This window comes from Danio rerio, chromosome 22 (assembly GCF_052040795.2).
Source record: "Danio rerio strain M-AB ecotype USA chromosome 22, GRCz13ab, whole genome shotgun sequence".
NCBI classification, from domain to species: Eukaryota; Metazoa; Chordata; class Actinopteri; order Cypriniformes; family Danionidae; genus Danio; species Danio rerio.
In genome coordinates, this window is record NC_141042.1 from 41627501 (window position 1) to 41646166 (window position 18666).

Sequence of the window (18666 nt, forward strand, 5' to 3'; positions counted from 1 at the left end):
AGGGCCCTATCACACACCCGGCGCAATGCGGTGCGCCAATTTTTGTTTGCTAGTTTCAGCTTGGCACTGTTTAAAAAGCAAATGCTTTTGCGCTCATATGTGCATCTATAGGCATTCTGGTCTATAAAGGAAGGTGTGTTGAGGCGCATTGCTGGCGTGTTGCCATTTTGAGAAACTATCATAGACTGTTCAATAGTCCAGAACAAAGCAGGTCTGAAGTCCAGCGCAGAGCCCGTTAGTTGTGCGCCTCACTTACACATTGCTTAATACAGACAGGACGTACAGCAATATTCAAATATCTTTACATATGAAAAAGAAATTAAAATATTAAGGATATATATAGGATATAAATATAAAGGATTAAAATATTACAAGACATGTTATTTTCTAGCCTACATAAATATGAAAACCATACTGTCATGCCTTCATCATCTCGAGAGGCTTTTTCAGTTCATTCATGACAGGTTGCTTTTGTATAATGTTATTATTAGATTCGTCCACCTGTCAGGTTTTAGACATGGGGCACATCGTGTGTATTTGTATATAACACACTTCGTTATTATTGTTCATTTATTAGTTTGCTGGAAATAAGAACTGAATTCAGAAGAAGTTTTAAAGAAATCTTTGCGCTTAAAAAGCTAAATTAATTATATATATGCTAATAGATGTCCTTGCGTAATCCACAATATCGATATTTCTCAAGCTATTGCATCAACGTAGAAAAATCCAGTATCATGACAACACTAATGGGGATTTTTTGCGATATATTACCCATCTCTTATACAGACACACATTCATTAAATAATCGTTTTAGACGCTTAGAGATTTTAACATCCGATGAGTATTTCAGGAGACTCTACGGAGCCCAAACACAAACAGAACTGCTTTAACACGACGAAGCAAACCCCAAAACCCAGAGCTATTGTTTAGATTAGACAAAACCTCTTCCCTTCAGGAATGCTCAACTATATACACACACTTCTGGATTAAACATGAACTAAAAAGGAGGCCAAAGTCCCATTTATTAATGACCCAAAGGGTTTGTGCATTAGAAAGGAAGAGCAGAGTACTTCCAGAGCTTTACGCATGTGGCATCTGCACAACCCAACAGAAATACTGCTCCTCAACAGGAGAAGAGCTGCTCTCTACAGAACAAACACGATGGAGTGTATTTGACTGGGCATTTCTGCATTTATGAGGGAAAAGTTTGCTCGTGGATGTGACAGATGTCAAATTAGCCCTTGTGTGACTTTGCTGGATCAATTATAATTGCTTAAAAACATTGACAGACACATTTCTGAGTGTTTTTACACTACTGTACAACACAAAAAACTTAATTTGGTGAAAACTTTTGACGTTTGCATGGCATGTGCAGAAACACACACTTCTTTGATTAAATCTCATCTGTGGCGAAGGAAGGGAATGTGAAACGCGGGGCTGGGGGAAGGGCCGGCGGACGTAACGTAACGTAAAGCACATGCACGACTTGTAATCGCTCTCATTCAGCTATCAAAACTAACAAGAAACACTGGCTCACTCTGAAGAGCAGGCCAGAATCCTTCATTCAGACTCCCTCGCTGCATCATATCACCCCAATTCTATCCTCTTTACACTGGCTGCCTGTTAAGTTTTGTATTGATTTTAAAATATTACTTCTTACTTATAAAGCTTTAAATAATCGAGCTCCTGTTTATCTAACCAACCTTCTGTCTCGCTACAATCCAACTCGCTCTTACCTAGCGAGTTAGTACCTAGAATAGCAAAGTCCACTAAAGGAGGTCGAGCCTTGTCATTTATGGCTCCAACACTCTGGAATAGCCTTCCTGATAATATCCGAGGCTCAGACACACTCTCCCAACTCAAAACTAGATTAAAGACCTGTCTGTTTAGTAAAGCACACACTCAGCGCATCACTTAGCGGTGTGATACATGAATGTGCTCCACACAGGATTCTGCATCTCGTTTATATGAACAGCAGCTACGCTAATTTCTCAGAGATGGGTTGCGGCTGTAAGGGCATCCGCTGCGTAAAACTTGTGGGATAAGTTGGCGGTTCATTCCACTGAGGCGACTCCGGATTAATAAAGGGACTAAGCCGACAATAAAATGAATGAATGTTGTTGTTGTCGTAGTTATCTGCCCTTTTCCTGATTAGAAGTGTTCTTCAAACCTCCTACTCATTATTATTATTATTTATTTTGTATAATTATTGTAATAATATAATATATAGCATAGATACTATTATTATTAATATCAATCATATTAATAATAATAATAAAAATAAAATAATAAACAGTTTGTATATGAATTCTGGCTGAACCTTCATGAAAATGATGTCAATGTAAAACGGCGTAAGGCCAGAAGTGTACGGTAGATTTTTAATTAATGCAATTTCCGCATCTCAGACAATAGTAATGGCAAAAGCAATACACAATATATACGTATAATAAATACAATCAAATTCAGTTATATTACATGAGATATTTTTACATTACCATATGATAAAAAACATTTTCTCTGGCAAAGTAGGCATTATTTTACTCAACGCAAGATTAAAGCATTGAATATTTTCTTTGCCCAAAAACCAAACTGACAAACCGTTTGTAAATCAAGCAGCCCAGATTTACTTTGAGGGATTACGTAGAGTTTACGGAAACTTTGACATATGCTGTATCCATCATAAGCAGATAATTGCATTCGGTCAAACAAATTTCTGTGATGATGGAATTATGGTTTAGAGGAAAATCTTTAGCGGCCCATTGGAGAATCCTGAGTAATCTCTGGCGAAACCCTTGAGCTGAATACAGTGGAGCAGACGGCTCGGAGTTTCTGAATTAAAGTCACTGTGAAGTCAGTATTATTTTCTTTTATTATAATTAAATAATTATTATAATAAGTCTTCAGGTGGTCTGTAAGCTCCAAAAACAAAGACTAAATGATCATTTGTAAGATGCATGCATGCAACTTATGGTTTCTCTATTCCACCAATCTGGATCAATAGTTTAGATGAGATCACTCTGCACTTCTGTATCTCATCAGAAACTCGGACCAATCAAAAACTCTTCAATCTGAAGTGCCCCGCCCCATAATACAAATAAAGCTGTCAATTCACTCATATAGTCTGGATGGATGGATGGATGGATGGATGGATGGATGGATGGATGGATGGATGGATGGATGGATGGATGGATGGATGGATGGATGGATGGATGGATAGATAGGATTTAAAATGTTGATGCTTTCATTATTCTAACACGTGTGTGGAGTTGTAAAATTTACAGAAAGAACAAGTATATGTGTTAAAATAATAACAAGTTATTATTATTATTATATTACTGCTGTTGCTGTTATTACCATTATCAAATGTAATTGGTTTTATTTTTTAAAATGTATTATTATTATTATCATTGTTTACCCTTTTTATAGTTGTTATTAATATTATTATTAATATATTATTATTATTATTACTACCATTGTTTATCATTTTTATTGTTATTATTATTATTATTATTACTAATACCATTGTTTACCATTTTATTGTAACTATTTTTATTATTATTACCATTGTTTTTGTAACTAATTTTAATATATTATCATTACCATTGTTACTATTTTTATATAACATTACTACCATTGTTTACGTTACATACATTATTTTATTATCACTAGTATTATTAATATTATTAGTAGTAGTAGTAGTATTATTAATATTATTATAATCATCATCATTTTTATTGATATTATTGAAAAAACAACAACCACTAACCCAGAGCAGGGAACTTCAACTCTGCCAAAATAACCCAAATTGGGTTGTTTCTAAACCCAGTGTTTTTAAGTGTATGCAGAGACAACAGAAAGGGAACTGTAACATGACCCAAACTTAAATATTTCAAGATTATTTGACGAAAAAAAGCAATCAAAAAGTTAATAAATAAATCTTGACCTTCAAATTTGTAATCCTAAACCCACAAGAACGCCTCTAACCCACAGCACTCCATTCTCCTCAACATAATGACCATTTCTGTTTATTTTTAAGCCTAAATGAGTTTAACTCTTCGCTTATATTTAGCGCTTCTGTGCAGCTAATCTCACAGATATACATGAGCATGACATTATCATAAAAGCCAGCCGGGCTCACATTTCTGAAACCGGCTCCAAGATAAACGCTTTTTTTTAAGCGCCAAAGACCCCTGCATTTCATCACTTCCATTCAGAGCGGCAGAAGTCAGTGGCCGGAGCGACTTTAAGGCATCTGGAGGCTGTCATTACAGGAGTTAATTAAGAAAGAGATCAAACAGACGTGCTGTCAGCTGCCTCTGGGTCAACGTGGCCGGACGCCAAACAACGCAGAATATAGCAGAGTCTAATCAGACTCGAAGCCAGTTCAGACATGCTTCGACACGGCCTCGGCTGAGTTTATTCAAGGTGATGGAGGAGCTGCTGCAAGCCAAAAGCTGGAGCTATTATGTAGGGGTGATGATGCGCTCACTGTTATTATTACACTTGTGTGTTGGCGGCGGGGGTGTAGTAAAATAGAAAAAGAACAGGTATATACATTCATTCATTCATTCTCTTAGTCCCTTTATTAATCCAGGGTCGCCACAGCGGAATGAATCGCCAACTTATCCAGCACATTTTTTACACAGCGGATGCCCTTCCAGCCGCAACCCATCTCTGGGAAACATACACACACACACACACACACACACACACACAACGGTCAATTGAGCCTACCCAATTCACCTGTACCGCATGTGTTTGGACTGTGGGGGAGCACCCGGAGGAAACCCACACAAACGCAGGGAGAACATGCAAACTCCACACAGAAACTGAGCCAAGCTTCGAACCAGCGACCTTCTTGCTTTGAGGCGACAGCACTACCTACTGCGCCACTGCATCGCCCAGGTATAAACACTCAAAGTAATGTTATTTGCTCTTCTGCATTTTTTTTTTTGTCAAATGATGTTGAACAGATTCAGGAATTTTTCACAGTATTTCCTATAATATATTTTCTTCTATAGACAGTCTGGCTGGAAATTGGAGGAAGAAATATACAGGGGGGGGACTAAAAATAACATACAAAATTCAGGAGGTTTAATAATTCAGGAGTGCTAATAACTCTGACTGCAATTCTGATTGTAAAATCTGGAGGTTGGGATTGGGGTAGCCAAACCACAGCCCTAACCTTAACCCTATTCAGCAAGTGTTACAAAACTTCCAACTAGGGCTGCACAGTATTGGAAAAATTTGACATTTGTTTCTCTGTGATATCTGTACTGAAGTAAAAACAATACTCCAGTAGAGTACAGACACAGCTTTTTAGTGCTTGAAGGGTCATGAAACCCTCTTGTTTCAGCAGGGTGTTTTCACACCTCTACTATAGAAAAAGACAGAAAAGTGGGCGTGTCCAGCTCTGTTTAGGGGGGAGTGTCGAAGGAGCAAAAGAGACATGGTGTGGGAGTGTCTATTTGACCATGCGCTGAGTTTCAGAGTCAAAACACACACACACACACACATGCACACACACACACACACAGGGGAGAAAGTGACTGTGTTTACATGGACATCCGTAATTTAATTATTTGCCAAATGATTAAATGTTGGACTTTAACTGCAGTTTGGCTCTTTCATTCAGGGAATTCATTCATGCTCCTCGTAACAAACGCGATATTTGATTCTAGGAGCTGCTCTAAGCGTGTATTTTTCATGCAATGTTTGTTACCGCACAGCGAATGAAAGAAAAAAACTCAGTATTTCTCTGTAACTTAGATGCACTCGGCAGGTAAGCCGCGCCTGATTGTGAGATCAGGCTGCAACAGCGCAAATGTCCGCTAAAACATCATCGCCAAAGAAGCTCGCCTTTACTGAGCTTAAACAACAAAGAACAGTATTGCGCCGGTGGTCATCGGGAGAATCCTGCTCTGCCCCCTCATATATTGGGCCGGCTGACTCGCATGCTTTTAGGCAAACGCAGAAAAATGTACTTCAGCGCGTAACGAAGCTGAGCATTAAAACAACACCAACCCAAACCAAAACTTTTATAAGTGAGACTTTTCTTCCTTTCTTTTGTCCGTTCTTTCTTAAGGTGTACATTATTTTTCTATTTAATTACTGATGACTGCTTTGCAGCTTTCAGCATTGAATTAAATGATTTATTATATTAGTTTGTTTGTTTTGTAGCAGAAATATTATTTATTAAATTGACACGCATATAAAAACAACAGTACAAAATAAATATTTCTCACTGCAATGCTTCATTTGTGTTTGATGCAAAACATTAATTTATTTTTCATAGAGTAACAGCAGGACTTTATACAGCAGATAACTTACACTAAAGCACATTCACGGCAGCATGATGATGATGATGAGAAATATAACTCATTATTAGTATTATCGTCATCATCGTCATCATTAATATTTTATAATTATTCAACATTCATTTTGGAATTATTGCACAGATATTAAGTCATCACAGCATTTTAAAAAATTTAGGAGCATCCACCAAAAAAAGATTAATATATATGTGACAAGTTGTATATTAAGGGATTTATTGTATTTGAAAATAACATCAATTGGGACTAACAAAACCCAACTATCTAACTAATGCTGTGATGACTTCATATTTGTGCAATAATTCCAAAATGAATGTTGAATAATTATAATATATTAATGAAATAATGAAATATAAATTTTTTCAGGTGCTCCTAAATATTTCAGGTTGGGAGCACCGGTGCTACCATGTAAGAAAGTTAATTTGGAGCCCTGCTATACATCTTGCAGAGCAACACAAACAGAAGGCAGAAGTATAAATGCATGACTACACACACGTGGGTCACGCCGATCACTCGACGCAGAAGCATAAACCAGCCTTAATTCTTCACTAAAGGTACAAACATTATAACTTCTAGTGTCCAAATGCTTTAAAGTGGCTCGAACTGCTCAATCACCGGCCTTAAAAACACACAGAGATGATAAACCTTTAACTACATTTCTGAGCAACTTTACAGCAACTCCACTAATCTAATCTAAATCCTATATTCCAGACTCCACATCTCAGACGCTGAGATTGTTATAGACCACTGTGATATCTAAAGTAAAAACAGAGGTTAACAGGGTCTAAATCTTCCCGAGAGATCCACTTTCTATAGCTCAAACAGACACAAGAGATCAGCAGGCCACTGAACACGGCATCATTATGGGATGCATTGTGAGAACGCCACCAAAACAAGGCATTCATACTTCAGTGCGTGCTGCAAAAACATGATCCACTTCCTTTCTGTGGCCTTGTTTTTCCCGCTCACTCACAAGTCAGCGTCTCGGGTGACCACTCCTGATCGGGTGACTGAAAACACACGCTAATATCAGGTGGAACAGAGACGCGGCAACCGGCTAACAATGACTGACGCTTCACATTAAAGTCTGAAGGCTAGCATAAACGTGTAGGTAGTTTTCATAAGTTGACTAAATTGTAGTCGCTTTTAAAAAGAAGAGTTAGTATAGATGGATTAATACGTATAGGTTGTCGCTAGACAGCTGCCAAGATAAAATCAGTGGTTGTTTGTGGTAATTAGCATGTTTGCTAGCACGTTTTTGACATGTTTGTAGTATAAATTAGCATGCTGTTAGCATGACTAAGAAATATATTTAAGCATTAGCATTTTGAATGCCTTTGGTGTGAATTAACATGTAGCTAACATGTTTCTGATATGAATTATATGTTGCTAACATGTTAGCATATTTTTAAAATCGAATTAGCACGTTGCAAGCATTTTCATGGTATGTGTTAACATGTTGCTAACATGTTTCTGGTATACTTTAACAAGTTGTTAACATGCTTATTGTATGAATTAACATGTTACATGTTCATAAAAATGATTAAGCATGTTGATAGCATGTTAGTGGTATGCATTAACATGTTAACATGTTCCTAAAATTGATTTCGCATTTTGATAGCATGTTACTGGTATGAATTAACATTAGCATGTTTCTAAAATTGTATTAGCATGTTATTAGCCATTTTTTTCTGTGATGAATTAATGATGTTAGCATGCTTTTAAAAAGAATTAACATGATGCTAACATGTTTCTTGTTTGAATTAACATACTTTTAACATGGGTCTAAAATTAGATAAGCATCTTGCTAATATTGTTTATAGTATGAATTAACATGCTATTAACATGTTTCTTAAATAAATTACCATGTTTCTAGCATGTTTATGGTATGAATTAATATGTTGTTAGCATGTTTCACAATTAAATTAACATGTAAACCTGTTTCTAAAATTTAATTAGCATGTTGTTAGCATGTTTCTGCGATGAACTAACCTGTTGTTAGCATGTTTTTAAAATGAAATAACATGTTAAAATATTGGATTAGCATGTTGCTAATAATGTTTACGGTGTAAATCAATGTGCAGTTAACATGTTTCAAAAATATATTACCATGTTATTAACATGTTTCTAATATGAATTAATATGTTGTTAGCATGTTTCTCTAATAAGTTAACATGCAAATTGGTTTATAAAATTGAATTAGCATGTTGTTAGCATGTTTCTGTGTTGAACTAACCTGCTGTTAGCATGTTTTTAAAATGATTTAACATTTTGCTAACATGTTTCTGGTATGAACATGTTTTTAACATGTTTCTAATATTGGTTTAGCATGTTGCTAATATTGTTTACTGTGTGAAATAAAGTGTTATTAGCATGTTTCAAAAATAAATTACCATGTTAGCATGTTTATGGTATGAATTAACATGTTAACATGTTTCTCAAATAAATTAACGTTGTTAGCGTGTTTCTAGAATGAATTATTTTGTTGCTAGCATGTTTCTAAAATGAATGTACATGTTGCTAACATGTTTTTTTTTTCTAAAATGTAATAAACATGTTGGTTGCCCATTTCAGTTACGAGATAACATGCTGTTAGCATGCTTCTTAAATGAACTAACATGTTGCAAGTATGCTTCTGATATAATTAAACATGTTTTAGGCATGTTCCTAAAATTGGATTAGCATGTTGCTAGAAAGTTTCTAAAATTGACATGTTGATGGCATGTTTTTAAAATGACTGACCATGTTGTTAGCATGCTTCTGACATGGATTACCATGTTGGTAGCGTGCTTCAAGTGTGGATTCGCATATAGCTAGCATGATTTAGCATTGAGCAGTGTAGCCTGTTGAGTTTGAGAGAGCAGCAGCTGTGGTGTCCATCAACACGTCTCCTGTGGAGCGCAGATCCTCTCTTTAACTCCATCAAACTAAAGCAGCCTTCAGCAAATAAATAAACCCAATCTGAGACAACAGGTGGACACTGGGAGAGCTCTCATCTGGAGCTGACGCGTGGAGAAGAACGCGGACGACAAGCTTTAACAAGATCATCAGGCCGGATCATATTTCAAGAGGCAGTTCACGCAAACATGAACTCTCACTCTGCACTCTCCCTCCAGTGGTAATCAAGAGTTTCACAAAAGAAGATATTTTGAAGAATGCTGGAAACCACTGACCTCCATACACTACAAATATCAAGTGTTTTGGTTTGTATACAGTGGTGAATTGCATTATGGGATGTTGATCTCTGCTCTGTCCACTTCTGATGTTGAAAACGCACACACTCAAATTCACAATTACGCACAAATGCACACACATGCAAAAACACAAGAGTGCACAAGCTCAAATGCACACACACACACCATCGCACATGCACAAATGCATGCACACACAAACCTGCGAGCACACACAAATACAAATGCACGCACAAACAAAAATGCGAGATCACACACGCAAACACAAATGCGAGCACAAACGCATGCGCATGAACACAAATGCATGCACAAACGCACACGCGCAAACACAAATCCACGCACACACGCGCAAATACAAATGCACGCACAAACACAAATGCGAGCACAAATGCACACGCGCAAACACGAATACACGCACAAACACAAATGCACGCGCAAACGCACACGCGCAAACACAAATGCACGCACAAACACAAATGCGAGCACAAACGCACACGCGCGAACACAAATACACGCACAAACACAAATGCGAGCGCAAACGCACACTCGCAAACACAAATGCACGCACAAACGCACTTGCTCGAACAAAAATGCATGCACAAACGCACGGGCATGAACACAAATGCACGCACAAACACAAATGCACGCACAAACACAAACACAAATGCACGCACAAACACAAACACAAATGCACGCACAAACACAAATGCGAGCACAAACGCACTTGCTGGAACACAAATGCATGCACAAACACAAATGCACGCACAAACACAAATGCGAGCACAAACGCACTTGATCGAACACAAATGCATGCACAAATGCACGGGCATGAACACAAATGCACGCACAAACGCACACGCGCAAACAAACACGAGCACAAGCGCACACGCACAAACACAAATGCGAGTGCAAGTGCACATGCTTGAACACAAATGCACACACAAACTTGAGGAAATGTTCACAGTGTGTCTGATAATGTTTGTTCTTCTGGAGAAAGTCTGATTTGTTGTATTTGGGCTAGAATAAAAGCAGTTTTTAATAGTTTAAACAGCATTTTAAGCTCAATATTATTCGCCCCTTTAAGCTATATTTGTTTTGGATAGTCTACAGAACAAACCATCGCTATACAATAACTTGCCTAATTACCCTAACCTGCCTAGTTACCCTAATTACCCTAGTGAAGCCTTTACATGTCACTTTAAGCCAGGCATGTCCAAACTACGGCCCGCGGGCCATCTGCGGCCCGCAATCAGTTTTGTGGCGGCCCGCGAGGCTTTTTATAAATATCAATAGAATCTGGCCCGCTATACAAAAATGAACGCAATTAAATAAATAACCACCGGGTGTCGCTATTACATGCATTCAATTAAGCAGCAGTTCTTGTTATGATCTATCTATCTATCTATCTATCTATCTATCTATCTACACACAGTTGAAGTCTGAATTATTAGCCCCTCTTTGATTTATTTCTTCTTTTTTAAATATTTCCCAAATGATGTTTAACAGAGCAAGGACATTTTTACCATATGTCTGATAATATTTTTTCTTTTGGAAAAAGACTTGTTTTATTTCGGCTTGAATAAAAAGCGGTTTAAATTTTTTTATGAACCATTTTAAGGTCAAAATTATTAGCCCTTTAAGTCTTCAGAACAAACCATTGTTATAAAATAACTTGCCTAATTACCTTATCTTAACTAGTTAACTTGATTAACCTAGTTACGCCTTTAAATGTCACTTTAAGCTGTATAGAAGTGTCTTAAAAATATCTAGTCAAAGATTATTTACTGTCATCATGGCAAAGATAAAATAAATCAGTTATTAGAAATGAGTTACTAAAACTAATATGTTTAGAAATGTGTGGAAAAAAATCTTCTCTCCGTTAAACAGAAATTGGGGACAAAATAAACGGGGGCTAATAATTTAGGGGGGCTAATAATTCTGACTTCAACTGTATTTATATATATATATATATATATATATATATATATATATATATATATATATATATATATATATATATATATATATATATATACACACACGTGTCTGTGTGATGTATGTAAAATTTGGCCCGCGACAACGTTTGTCTTTTTGCATCTGGCCCTCGGCCCAAAAGGTTTGGACACCCCTGCTTTAAGCTGTATAGAAGTGTCTTGAAGAATATCTAGTCTAATATTATTTACTGTCATCATGACAAAGAGGAAATAAATCAGTTATTAGAGATGAGTTATTAACACTATTATGATTAGACATGTGAAGAAAGAAATCTGCTCTCCGTTACACAGAAATTGGGAGAAAAATAAACAGGGGGGTGAATAATTCTGACCTCAACTGTATTTACTGCATCACCAAAACTGATTGAGGTCATGTTCATGTGTGCAGGTCACTAGAAAAGTTCATTTGATTCAACTAAACTCAAGGCATCAGTCTTTTTTTTCCAGTGTGTGTGAGTGTGTGTTTTCCCCTGAATACGCAGATTTCTCTGATCTCGCACCTCCAGCAGCTCCGCGGGGGTCTGCTCCTCCAGACTGTCTGTGATTTGCATGAGAAAGACAGGAGATGGACCTCCTGCGTCCCCGACATCAAGCAGACACAGCAACTACCTGTGAAAGATCCTACAATCCTGCCTTTCATCTTCCGGCTCTTCATGTAAATGCTGCCGTTTCTCCAACAGCCCGAGGACAGACCCTCCTCCAACAAAGACCACCGCAATCTCAGTCAAACTCACTGATCACTGCACTGAAAATAAATGAGTCTGTCTCATTTACAGCACAGATATCTGATAACAGTCCAGATGAGCAAAACATTGTGTTGTTTTCAGAGATACGGAGTTTAAAATGAAGTGAGACTTTCATTAAAACAAGCGAATCAATGGGAGACAAGACAATCTCATGTCAAAACGAAGTACAAGATTATTTTTCTCAGCCCATTGGCAGATTATTTAGCTTGTTTAAAAGAAAAACTCACTTGATTTTTAATTAATTCAAGCACTTTCCAGGTGAATTTTCCAAATTTTCCAACTTTACCAGCTACACACTTTCAGTTCAAACATCTAAAACTCTTAACCTCCTAAAACCCAGTGCTAATTTGGGATTTCCACCTGGATTTTGCCTACTCAAATTTAAAAGCTTCCCAAATCCACATGCAGAGGTGGAAATGCAAAAAATTGGTCTCATTTTAAAGAAAAATCTTTACATTTTCATAAAACACTATTGAAAGTGTTTAAAATATCTGTACATGTTGTCTGTGTTATAATAAACACCTAAAAAAAGAGGCGCTTTTTGTATTTTTTTTTTATAAACTCAAATTTGACAGTGTATCTTTCAGGTTGTGTGTGGTCTAGCGTGCTGTAATTAATGTTGGTGGTTCCTGCACATGTCTGTAATCATAGGACAAAAGAGAAATGTCTCCACCATAATCTGTGCAGAAGTTTTTGTGTTCCAGCTGATGAGAGGTGCTGTACAAGCCACAGGGATGATCATTGTGTTCATATTTCACTATTCTTTTGTTTGATCAAACATAATTCAGTGTGTTTGGAGCACGTCAGACATATAAAAGGATTACTTATGCACATCAGCTCAAACACAGAGGAGAATGGCCCTGAAGCGCACAGCATAAGGTAAGAGATGAGCTGTCTGTGCTATCTGGGGCTGCTTATTGATCATAAATGTATTGTTTTCACTTCTGCGCCATGGAAACACCGAGATTCATTCAGCAACTGTTTGATATGTGAATATAATTCAGTAAACAGAACGCTAGAACCGTATGAGCACCGGCAAGAGCTTTCATTTGAGCTATAACTTGTACATGTGTCATATGAGAAATATGAAAATGAACCAATGTTCAATACCCAGCTGGGGGATCCAAAAACTGTATTTAATAACTTTTCAGTAGAATAAAACTGAAGTGATGCAGATATGTGCATAAAATATAGATTCTACACTTTCAAACCAATTAAGGGGGTCTGGTGCAATGCAGCCCTTTGAATCTTAAAGCGAAAGTCGATGACGTCATGAACCTGAAGTTTTAGAGGTTAAATCAAGAAGCATTTCTAGACGAGTAAAAAATCGTCATGTTTTCAGATATAATGAGTCAAAATTAAGCCAAATAATCTGAGAACGGGGTCAGAAACAAAAACTTATGTCAAAATGAAAAACAAGATTATTTTTGTTACCCCGTTGGCAGATTATTTAGCTTGTTTCAATCGTAAAACTCACTTTATTTAGACTCATTTCTGAAAACTACACATTGTTTTTGCTCATCTAAAAATGCTTCTTGATTTAGGGGGTTTTAGACATTGGACTAGAAACGAGACAAAAGTTTTCCAGTCCATCGAAAATCGTAACTTTCAACTAAATTAAAATGTTTATAAGACTCAAACGAATTAAAAAAGGGTCTTACACCAAATTTAAGCATTTTTAAAGGTGCATTTAACTAACAAACACAATTTTCCCAGCAACACACTGCTGAAAATGCGTTGCCTTTGTCTCATTTCTAGTCCAAAAATCTAAAAACTCTTAAATCAAGAAGCATTTTCTAGACGAGCAAAAAATACTGCGTTGTTTTTCAGAAATGAACTAAGCAAGAATTAAGCAAAATAATCTGCCAATGGGGTCAGAAACATAAATGCATCACAAAACAAAAAACAAGATTTTTTTTTAATCAAAACAGAACTCAAACAAATAAAAAACAGGGTCTCACAGCTTTTCTAAAGTCCATCCCTTTATGAGCACAGTGTCTCCTTCTTCTGATGGCTACGTCCAGCAGGATAACGCAGCATGTCATAAAGCTCAATCATCTCAGACTGGTGAACATGACGATGAGTTTACTGTACTCAAATGGCCTCCACAGTCACCAGAGCTCAATCCAATAGAGCAGCTTTGGGATGTGGTGGAACCTACATATTCCAATATATATCACAGAATGAATAAAAAATAGCAATGTTTGATTTTTCCAATATCGCACATCCCTATCATGCAAATATCTTGATCAGAAACTGTGAGCGGTCCCTCTGGTTAATGACCAATGCTGAGAGGCGAACAGAAAACTCTTTCAGCTGCTGAACACCATCTACTGCTGTTCATACTGGAGCCTTATACACCTCCCGAAACTGCTGAAGATAAACTCCACACAGACTCTAGACAAGCACACACACACACACACACACACACACACACACACACACACACACACACACACACACACACACACACACACACACACACACACACACACACACACAATAACCAACTACAGTACAACCATAAGCTGGTTAACAGTAAGCTTTCTTAAAGGGACTCTATATTCTGGCAACATTGCCTCATCCCTCACTTCTTCCAAACCATGTATGTATCCATCCATCCATCCATCCATCTAGTCCATCCTTCCATCTATCTTGGCATTATATCAATCTATAGTCCATCCATCCATACACCTATTTATCTAGTCCATCCATCCACTTATCCATTCACCCATCTATCCATCCATCAATACATCCGTCTACCTACCAACCCATCTATCTATATGTCTAGTCCGTATATCCATCCATCCATCCATCCAATCTATGCATCTATCTATCTATCTATCTATCTATCTATCTATCTATCTATCTATCTATCTATCTATCTATCTATCTATCTTTCTGTCTGTCTGTCTGTCTGTCTGTCTATCCCATCCATCCGTCCATCTGTCCGTCCATCCACCCGTCTGTCTGTCTATCTATCTATCTATCTATCTATCTATCTATCCATCTATCTATCCATCTACCCACCTTTCTATCTAAAACAATGAGTCAATACATTTATGTTCCATTGTTTATTTTGTGGGTTCACAAAACACATTGTTTACAGTAGTATTTTTAATAATGTATATTTAATAATGTAATAATGTATCTGTTCCACACTATGACAGGGATACACACAGAAACATGTATATAGTGAGAAAGCTGTAACATAGAAGGTTTGCATTTAGTTGTAAACAGTGTTTTCTTTTATGTTGTCCCTGCAGTTATTAGTTTCTAAAAAGCTTTTTTTAATATTTACTTTTTTTTATTAAACATTACCCTAAAGTTCTAAGCAAAATAAGAAATACTATTACATATGAACAAGTAGCTTTTTAACATATACTATAAAAAATAGTCTTTTAAATGTGCTTCATATATCAATATATATATATATATAATGATATTTCTGTCATATTTCCAAGCCTTATAACCTTACTATAGTATTCTTAAGTAAAATGTGACACATTTTAACCAGGCTTACACACTGTAGTGTCTGTATTATCTGGAATTTCATGCTGTGCGTAGAAATAAACTTTGACTTGAACGAAGCAAAGTCTACTTAAAATTCAAGGAGTCCAAGCTGCTGCCATTAATATTCAGCTCATGTTGTACCTAAATCAAGAAGTTCACTTAGTGGGCTGCAAGTATGCAGAGCATGCATCATATCTAGTGGAGAGATAAAAAGAGAAGACGGACCCATTTCTACATTCTTGCCCTCCTTTCACAGACTATTATTATTACAGGCCTCCTCAGCCATGACTGTACTTGAATTTCTGGAAAAGGAGGGTGGATCGACTCATTCATTCATACACTCGCTCACACAAAACATGTAGCCATTTGTTTAATTGTAAGCAGCATTGGGTGTAAAGAAGAACAAAGTAACTAGTTACTGTAATTAGATTACTTTCCCATAGAAAAAGTTACTTAAAAAGTCGCTTATAATGTACTGGACTCAAACACTGCACATAAACTCAACAGTTATATATAAATTAATTCAGATAATACTTCAGATAGTACTTTTAACCTGCTGAATAATTCAAGTTTTTCAAATCTAAGAAGATCAATAGCATTTATCAAGATAATTGATTATGCTTAGGAAAATAATTGTGAAGATTAAAGAAAGAATATAAAAGCGGACATGTTTTGAATACATTTAAACGGTTTTGACAATGTTTCGACTGAAAAAAGTGATTTATTAATCTGACAATTGCACATTGAGGTAAAGCTTGTTTTATATACAAACATTTGGACTTTAAAGTTGAGTAAAATGATTAAAAAACATTGATTTTTTGTGTGTATGAAATACAGTCTCATTCATTTGTGTTTTGATAAATGTAGTGTTTTTTTTGTACATATTTCTTTAAATCTGAATCAAACAGTGTGTTTTAGCTGTAGAAGCTGTGGATTTTTACTAACGTTACCAAGTAATTTAATTACCCAACCTCCTGAGTAACTAAGTTACTTTTCAGACGAAGTAAAAAAACTAATTTAATTAAATAGTAATTCATTACTATTAACTATCATTTTGAAGAAACTTACCCATACACTGGCTAAAAGTAACATTTGTATTAGCAAACACGACTCAAACTCTCATAAACCAGGATTAAATCCGGTCTAAACGCTACCAAACAAGTTTGGTTGGTAGTTAAATAAACATATACGTCCAAACTATTAACATAGTGCGAAAAAGATGTGAAAATACAGCCCACAAAGATGACAAAAGCGTGAATGTGAAATATTTACTCTTACCTTCGCCGATCAAAGTGAGCGCTAGCAAAACATTCTCCGCGCTTGCAAGTTTGCGTCCGCGTCTTCTCGTCCATAAGCCCATGTTTAAAGTCGATGAACGCGATTAAAATAAATTAAAGGCTTAAAAGTTCTTGTATGTACAAATACTGCAAGTGTTGGGCTGTTGTTTGAATGCTAAAATCCAGTTGGTAGCTGCTCGTCCCCGCGAGAGTTTCAGGAGCGCGTGCTCGTCGGTTTTTCTGGATGTGTCAAGCTGCTCTCCATGCTGAATCCACCAGGAAAAAAACTCCTCGAAATGGAGACAAAGAGCCCCTCCAGCCGTGTGTTAGAGCCAGCGCTGGGGGTTTGAGTGCGGGCAGGAGTCGTGTTTCTGCTCCAGTGGGAGTGGATGGGTGGTGGGTGGGCTTTTACTGGGATGGAGGAAGGTAAAACTAGCGACGCCACCGGCGCATTCACATTAGTTTCACTCAAAGATGGCACTGAGTTGAGCTTAATTCGGTGTTATTTATAGTAGCACACACAGTAGACGATATAAAATATTAGCAAGTAGTCCCGAATTATATCATGCATTCTTCATCTCGACTGCCCTCTGTTGGCTGGAGCTGTAGGTTTTCTTAAAGGGATAGTTCACCCGCTCATTTCAATTTCCTGTTAATTTACTCCCCCACAGGTAATCCTGGATACAGGTGACCTTTCATTCTTCACTCGAACATTTACAGAAGACGATGTTCAGCTGAACTGGTGTTTGGTGATTCATATAATGGCAGTGTATAGTGACAAGTTTTTAGATAAAAAAATAAATGTGTTTATAAATGTATAAACATGTTTATAAATGTTTAATAAAAGTGCTCCCATTTAGATTGGTCCCAGTCGTCCCATTTAGAGTGCTCCCATTTCCAGTTTTCCAAATTCCAATGGGGCCTGGGGTGCCATTTCCAGTGGTCCCATTCGCAGTGCTCCTATTTACAGTGGTGCCAGTCGCCCCATTTCCAGCTCTCTCTTTTTCATTCATTCATTCAATCATTCATTCATTCATTTTCTTGTCGGCTTAGTCCCTTTATTAAGCCGGGGTCGCCACAGCGGAATGAACCGCCAACTTATCCAGCAAGTTTTTACGCAGCAGATGGCCTTCCAGCCGCAACCCATCTCTGGGAAACATCCACACACACACTATGAACAATTTAGCCTACCCAATTCACCTGTACCACGTGTTTGGACTGTGGGGGGAAACTGGAGCACCCGGAGGAAACCCACGGGAACGCAGGGAGAACATGCAAACTCCACACAGAAACGCCAACTGAGCTGAGGTTCGAACCAGCGACCTTCTTGCTGTGACCTACTGCGCCACTGCTTCGCCCTCTCTTTTTCAATGCTTTTATTTCCAGTCGTCCCATTTCTAATGCTGCCATTTCCAATACTCCCTTGTCTGGTGGTACTAGTTGTCCCATTTCCAGTGCTCCCATTTTCAATGCTCCCATTTCCAGTGGACCCAGTTTTCCCATTTCCTGTCATTCCCATTACCAGGGTTCTCAGTGGTCTCATTTCCAGTGGTGCCAGTTGTCCCATTTCCAGTGCTCCCATTTCTAGTGGTCCCATTTTTAATGCTCTCATT

General features: G+C 37.3%; 1 protein-coding gene and 1 long non-coding RNA gene across 2 annotated transcripts in view; both read right to left on the reverse strand.

Moving 5' to 3' along the window:
• Positions 1–17286, reverse strand: part of ptk7a (protein tyrosine kinase 7a) — a 39433-nt gene extending 22147 nt beyond the window's left edge. Inside the window, 1 exon segment of the mRNA NM_001020665.1 lies at positions 17055–17286. Within this exon segment, the coding sequence (NP_001018501.1) occupies positions 17055–17136 (82 nt within the window). The 5' untranslated portion in view covers positions 17137–17286.
• On the reverse strand, positions 13027–15304 carry LOC147831695 (uncharacterized). Its single transcript, XR_015522462.1, has 2 exons — positions 14701–15304; positions 13027–14593 (listed from the first exon to the last, which is right to left on the reverse strand). It is a non-coding gene; the product is annotated as an uncharacterized LOC147831695 (long non-coding RNA).
• Positions 17287–18666: the final 1380 nt, after the last annotated feature.